Raw genomic sequence first — 7,725 nt, forward strand, 5'->3', positions numbered from 1 at the left:
CTGAAATGGTGCACTCTGACTCTGGGAGCACTCCATGTGCAGCAGTCAAACTCTTGTGAGTCTTGTACATGGGAATTCTGGGCTAAATATAGCTCTCCTGTGAAGTGGAAATTAATTAAATCATGGTATGCAGACAAATTCTGTCCCCATTTTAAAACCAACCATTTTGTCCTAGTATTTATCTTTCTATTTTAAGGGGAGACCTGCCAGGCTATAACTAAACCCAGCGCCCCCACTAACAAAGCATTTCATTACAGCCTGACAAGTTCTGTAGGACTGAGTCTAGAAGTACAGCCTTTAATGAAGACAGTAAGATAAGATATCTTTATTAGTCACGTGTACATTGAAACACACAGTGAAATGCATCTTTTGTGTAGAGTGTTCTGGGGGCAGCCCGCAAGTGTTGCCACGCTTCCGGCGCCAACATAGCATGCGCACAACTTCCTAACCCGTGCGCCTTTGGAATGCTGGAGGACACCAGAGCACCCAGAGGAAACCCACGCAGTCACGGGGAGAACGTACAAACTCCTTACAGACAGCAGTAGGAATTGAACCTGGGTTGCTGGCGCTGTAATAGTGTTACGCTAACCGTTACACTACCGTGCCTGGTGTCTGGTCAAGTCTTTGGATACATTTAACTGCATTATGGTGAAGTAAGTATTGAAAAGATGACCAAACCTTTATTTTGGTCTTTTGAACCAACAACCTTGGAATTTATATGTATAGGATGTAAATAAGGAAACATGTATAGGATGTAAATAAGGAAATAGGGACATCTGGGCTAGAAGAGGAGATGAGGCCTGGGGCAGATCAGCCGTAATGACATTCTTAACAATGCAACATTCCCTCGATCCTTCCTGGAATGTTTGCTGAGGTGAAACTCCAGGAGGAGTGCAAGGTCTGCCCATTCATCACCTGTGAGGAGCTGTAGGCCAGACCATAATCAGACACCTTGGAAACCCACTCATTTCAATGCTGTGCCTCTCTGAGTAAAGTTTAATTATACTGATTTCACTGCTGACAGAGAACAATTTACTCGACACTAACCTGGGCCCAATGCTTGGTAGTGAAGCTCAGTTAACGTATTTCCCATCCTGACCACGTTGCGTTGGCTGGTCAACGTGACATTCCTCTGGCGTTGTCAATTTCTGAATCTTCCTTCTCTCAGAAGAGAGACTTCCCACTGTTGGCTCTGAACTCCTGTGCTGGTTAAAATATTCTGTTTCCTTCTTCTTTACTCTAGTTTTGAGACTGTGCCAACTCTGTGGGGACCTTTCCTGACCTCGGTCAACCACATAATGGGACAGGACAACATGAGGACCTACTGGCGTCTGATTTCGGAAACACGCACCCCACTTATTGAAGGTGAGAGGTAGTTTGGTGGAGAATGCCCTGGGCTGCATGGTTAGCTGGGTGTGGAGCTTACAAGAGACAAGTACATTAGCAACAGCTGCTGGGCGACAAGCTCCTCCGCCCTGGTGCTGACTCAGATAGAACCCGTGCGTTAGCAGCAGGTAGTGCTATTACCTCACGGCTGCAGTGACCTTGGTTCGATCCCGACCACTGGTGCTGTCTGTGTGGAGTGTGCATGTTCTCCCTGTGACCATGTGGGTTCCCTCTGGGGGCTTCAGTTTCCTCCTCCCACACCCTAAAGACGTGAAGGTTGGTGGGTTAATTGCCCACTGTAAATTGCCCCTTGTGTGTTGGTGAGTGGTAGAATCAGGGGAGAGTTGATGGGCATGTGAGAAAGGATAGGTTATGAGGAAATAAAGGGGGGAATGGGATTGATGGGATTGCTCTGGACTCAATGGGCTGAGTGATCTCCTTCTATGTCCTAAGAAAATACGAGAACTTTCACTTAGGTACCACATCCCTCAATGATTTGACTGAATAAAAATCTACTCATCTCTGCCTTTAAAGTTCCAGATTCCCACCCAGCCTCTGTGGCCTTCTGAGGGATAGAGTTCCTCATTTCCACTCATACTTGTGTGTAAACTACTTTGTCGTCTGAACAGCTCGCTCTGATTTTAAGATTAGATCCTGTACTTCCTGATCCTCACCACCAGAGGGATTGGTATCCCACTAGAGTGATTTTAAATGCTGCACTTCCCTCACTAAAGGGGATCGCAGCCTGGTTTATAAACCTTTCCGTTTTGAGCCCCAACGAACCTCAGCTTCCAGGGGCCATAGCAGAGACACAGGTAGGTGTTGGTGGAAAACTGTATGAAGCCAGTGCACAAGTACATATTGACGCCTACAGATGTGGTGCAGGGCAGTATATACAGATATATAAATCCAACTGCACCTCCACAGTCCTCTTACCCTCTATACATTGTTAACTGCATTTATTTCCCCACTCTTCTGGCTCTGACCTACCCCCCTTCTGAACTTGCAGCCCTCCACTCATTCAGAACCCATCCTAATATTGTCACATCTGCCGACAAGGGTGGTGCTGTTGTGGTCTGGCGAATTGACTTCCATTTTGCAGAGGCCAAGCGTCAGCTCTCGGATACCTCTTTGGACCTCCTTCCGTGGCATGTGCCTGAACATCAGGCCATTGTCACAGACCTCGTTTCCTCTGGAAGTCTTACCTCTACAGCTTCCAGCCTTGTAGCACCCCAGCTCTGCACACCTTGTACCTTCTGCACCCAGCATGCACAGACATGTACATGTGCTTCTATGCAGATGTGACACGTACAACTATGCACTGGCACTACACATATAAAGGCATCCACATTGTGCAAATGCATATGTGGAAACGTGTGTATACATATTAATAAACATTATTAAAGAAGTTTGTTTGTCACTATCCCGGTAGTCTGTTTTCCAATTGTCTCTCCCATTCTTCCTTTGAGTTTAACAATGGTTCCTTGGTCTTGCTTTGCCAATCCGCAGCTGGGTTGCAGTAGACGAACATTTGCAAAGTCACCCCAGTGGTTTCAGTGGTCACCCTCCACTTGTGTTACAGCCCAGCCTGATTGCTGACAGTACATGCACCTTCCTGCAGAAGTCACTGCTGAGCAATGGGATTCTGGTTCCTCCCTTTCTTTTCCCGGTGTAGAGTCAGCCCAGCAAGCTCAAACTCAGTTGAGAACAAGGATTAAGCAGGGAAATGTTCTGATCTAAAGCACTGCACCAGCCACTGATTTTTCCCAGCTGAGGTGTTCCGTAGCACCTTAAAGAAGGAAAGCCTTGCATCTACATTATGACTATTGAGTCATACAGCACGGAAACAGGGGCACTGAGCCCACATGACTGTCAAACACCCATTGAACTAATACTATTGTTTTATTCTTCCCACATTCCCATCAACTCCCTCCAGCTTCTACCACTCACCGACACACTAGGGACAATTTACACTGGCCAATTAACCTACCAACATGCACGTCTTTGGGATGTGGGGGGAAACCGGAGCACCTGGAGAAAGCCCACACAGTGCGGGGAGCAGCAGAGGTCGGAATTGAACCTGCAGCTGTGAGGCAGCAGTTCCATTAGCTGTGCCGCTGTGACATCACAACCGCAGAGTGTTTTGAGAGACTTAGTAGCTAGTACAAAGTCAAAGTCGAGTTTATTGTCACATGCACAAGTACATATGTGCACAGGTGCAATGAAAAACTTGCAGCAGCATCACAGGCACATAGCATCAGATAAGCAGCATTCACAAGAAAGACATAAATTAAACATAAGTTATGCACAATTTTTACAAGAAAGAACACAATTAGAACAAAACAACCAAATCTATTTTAGTGCAAAGTGGTCATAGTGTTGCTGAACTGTAGTGATTAGGGTTGTGCCGGTTGGCTCAAGAATTGAATGGCTGAAGGGGAGTAGCTGTTCTTGAACCTGGTGGTGTGGGACTTCAGGCTTCTGTACCTCCTGCCTGATGGCAGCTGTGAGGAGATGGTGCCGCCTGGATGGTGTTCTAATGCAGGAAGTGCAGCAACCAATATTTTGGGAACCAGTACCCACCAACAACATTGTGAGATTCCTGTTCTCTGTGATACTGGTCGAGGGAGGCTGGAGAAATTGGCCCTGCCTTTTTCAAAGCCATGCCACGGGAGGTGTGTTAAACGCCATGTCGGGAAGGTTGCACCTTTGACCAGGCGGCCTTCCTTCAGAACTGCATAACCTGCATTTCGTGCTCAGAGAATAGATGTGAATTTTTTGATGTATTTCTAGTGGTGAACTGGAAAACAAGCAGAGGAAATTTAGTACTGGACATGCCGCAGATATATACTGAAGACATATTGCATTATGTATTTTGTGTATTATCTTGCCTCTGATTCTGCATATTAATCCACATATTTCACTGCATATTATACTACATATTGCAGATGCATATTGCAAATTGCTGAGAAGTAACTTCTGAATGCTGAATTGTTTTGTGCACCACTGGATGTTGAGCAGAGCTCCTTTACCCTCTCACTTTCCTCATGTCGTGTTCTCCCTGCAGGTGTCCAGGATTATCACCCCCAGCCAGGAGAACACATCCTCCTGCAACTCAGCAACTTCTAGCAAGTACCCAATGAGTTGCGTCCTTTTCCTCAGCCACCCGTAGGTTCCTATCTTCCGATTGGTCGGTGATTAATGAGTTAATTCAGAGCCCTGAATTGCAGGCTAATCAATAACGGATTTTTAAAGCCAAAAATCTTAATCGATAGGCTATCATGCCCCAACCTAGGGGCAAATGAATATGGAGGCAGGTGGTCACCTTTGTTCACCAATTTATCTATTCTTGCCAGTACAGATCCCAGCTGTCGAGCGGACTTGGATTACAATCGTTCACTCTCTGTGCTTTGGCCATTGCCGAGTCAGTTAATGTGTGTGAAGCAGTCCGTGATTCACCCATTCAAAGGCCTGTGCGATGGACACTCTGACCAATGGGTCCTCACTTCCCATGCTTAATTATTCCCGCTGCTCTTCGGGAGTTTACTGGGACATAGTTCCCTTCGTCCTTTATCATCTCATTCAAATTTGAGCCAAGGCAGGAAGTGCTTGCTGGCTGTTTGACTGCTCCATGCATCACTTCCAAGCCAGATTGTCTCCTTGCCAAACAGTAACATAATAGGGAGTGCCCAGTTCCTGATCCAGGGTGTGCTCCTTAGCAGGATGTTTCCGTGCCACCTCTAGCACTCCCGCTGCCTCTGTTCACTGCAGTCCAGGATGGAGCTTGAGGCAATCTTTCCACACAATGTAAGAGGAGGTCATTTGGCCCATCAAATCCATTCTAGTTCTGAGCATTCTCCCTATGACTTGTTCTCCCAATATTCCCGTCAACTCTCCCCAAGATTCTACCATTCACCTACTCACTAGGGACAATTTACCGTGGGCAATTGACCTACCAATCTGCGCATCTTTGAGATGGGGGAGGAAACCAGAGCACCTGGGGGAAACCCACACAGTCACAGGGAGGATGTGCAAACTCCACACAGCACCGGAGGTCAGGATCGAACTTGGGTCACCAAAGCTGAGAGGCAGCAGCTCTACTCACTGCGCCATTGTGTCGTTCCTCTGGTCTGCAGACAGAGCTCCCAAGCTTGTAATGAGTTCCTCACTGGACCCGAAAGCCCCACTTTCACGCTGCACAACCACCAGCTGTTTTTAAATATTGATTCTCCTTAAGTGATTTTTCCTTCAGTAACCTGCTTTTGGTTAATATTAGCAAATGTGCAAATAAATGTGGTCAACGGGTGAACTGTTGAACCATTAACATTATGCTGAATAGCATACAGGCACAGAAGGTCAGAAATTTCTTCAACTCATGGTCTGATGCTTTTACTATTGTTGTTAAATATTGTCATGGCATTTTTGTAAGATTACATACTAAAGTGTCTCAAATAGCCACCTTGTTTTATTTTGCTGTGTTCCTGTAGTTATGCCTCTGCTGCTCTCTTCGTTTTCCGTGACTTGTCTTCACTTCCCCTGCATCCACATCATGTTGGTCAGTGTAACATGCCTAGTCTCCAAAACTTTCCTCGACTGGAATTTCCCTGGTCTGGGTCTGTGGCCGATGGGTTAAATTTATTTAATAATCTGTATTATGATTGTGTAACGTAGCCCCAAGTTGGTAGAGGATGAATTGGATAAACACAGATTTCTCTCTAGCAATCCATGTGTTCCTAATCCTTGATCTTTTCCCTCAGGACCATAAATCTATTAAACATGTTTCCTCCTAATATCTCCTACTCCTCACATCCTTGGTCTGAGTTACCTGTTCCTGTCCTTCTCCCTTCCCCAACCTTCAGGGGCCTTGGCTCATTTCTTGAATTTAGTTGAATAAAGCACGCAGCAGACTGAATAGTGTGCAGAGCGCCTGGTGATGCACCTTAGTGGTCGCGAGACTGACGTATCTGAGAACGCACCGATTTGACTAAAGTTACAGGGACTTCAGGCAAACTCCAGGCCAGGGGTCCACCTTAGCCCCCGCTGCTCCTCTTCAGTTCTTCTGTCCCAGGCAGAAGGCAGCCTCGTGACTGTCTTTTAAACAGGCAGTAAGCCAGCCACCACTTGCTGAGGACCCTGGTTACCTGTGAAGCAAGAACTAAACACTTGGTAAGTTTGGAAAATGCCGCGTATATGTTTTTGTTTAATGGTTAATGCATTTTTCTTAACTTCGTTTAAATGGTTATTCTTAAACCATCATTATACTTAAAATCACGTTGTCTTAAGGGTTATTTTTAAGAATATAGAACAAAAGTGAAAAGCCATTATTGTCAGTGTTATTGTGAGGATCAGTGCAGGCTGTGAATTGTGCATCCTTAACAATGGGGACAAAAGACTTATTTCCTGCCATTATCACCCATCTGCAAAGTTTGCAAACCTAACAGGACTGTTAATGAGAGATTGCAGAGAACAACAACTTTTTGGGGGTTATGAAATCAAAAGAAAAATCTAACGCCCCCTGTATTTCCTGTCTTTGTTTGTTCTGTGCTGTCCCGTTGATAGGGTGATTTAACCCTGAGTTATACAAGTGGAAGTTACTGGTAGTTCCAGGGTCACACACAGTGGGACCAATGGGGACACCGCCCCCACAGCCCAGTAATCATTAAGCACGTGACGAGCACTCGTGTGTCTGTGTACGTGTAGAACGTGTACATGTTCAACGTGCCCTGCTAAAAGGGGAGAAATTTAAACCCCTGCACGTGTCTGATAGGTGAAACTGGAGGTGTCTCGGAATCAGCCGCATGCCAGCATCCCTGGATTTGTTGGTCAAGGACTATCTCGGTGTGCGTTTAGTGATTGGTCACCTGGCCGAGGCTTGGCAACCGTCTCCCGCAACCCCAAGGGCCATCCTGCCTTTGGATGTCCATATCCCACCTCACATCGTGATCCATTCCCCTACAGTCTCCCCCTTGGTGCTGTACACTGGCACCTGGCATTACCTCGACTCCCACTGTAACCTTTCCTCTCCCTGTCTCACTTGCATCCTCAAGGCTCAAATTCGCCCCCCATCCTTAGTCTGAGGTCCGTCCCTGATTTTACTTGCTCCCTCCCTAAACCCACCTGCTTCTTCCAAACTCCTTCATAAAATTTCTCAGAGGAAGCTTTTGGTCACCTGACCTTGTATCTCTGCAGGCCCTGGTGTCAGAAATTTTCTTCGATAATAGCTCTTGTGACACCCAACGTTTATTACTTTAAAGGCGCTCTTATGGTTCTCGTTGTTTACATACATTTGCTGCTCTGTTGCTCTGTTAACACCTCCATTTACCTGCAAGATAAAAGCTG

General features: G+C 46.3%; 1 protein-coding gene across 1 annotated transcript in view; it reads left to right on the plus strand.

Annotated features, from left to right (window-relative positions):
• Positions 1 to 5,840, plus strand: part of tcn2 (transcobalamin II) — a 32,416-nt gene extending 26,576 nt beyond the window's left edge. The window contains exons 9-10 of the mRNA XM_052032046.1: positions 1,244 to 1,365; positions 4,454 to 5,840. Of these exons, the coding sequence (XP_051888006.1) occupies positions 1,244 to 1,365; positions 4,454 to 4,515 (184 nt within the window). The 3' untranslated portion in view covers positions 4,516 to 5,840. The remainder of the gene's footprint in view (positions 1 to 1,243; positions 1,366 to 4,453) is intronic.
• The last annotated feature ends 1,885 nt before the right edge of the window (positions 5,841 to 7,725 follow it).

The sequence above is a fragment of the Pristis pectinata genome, chromosome 17 (genome assembly GCF_009764475.1).
Source record: "Pristis pectinata isolate sPriPec2 chromosome 17, sPriPec2.1.pri, whole genome shotgun sequence".
Taxonomy (NCBI): domain Eukaryota; kingdom Metazoa; phylum Chordata; class Chondrichthyes; order Rhinopristiformes; family Pristidae; genus Pristis; species Pristis pectinata.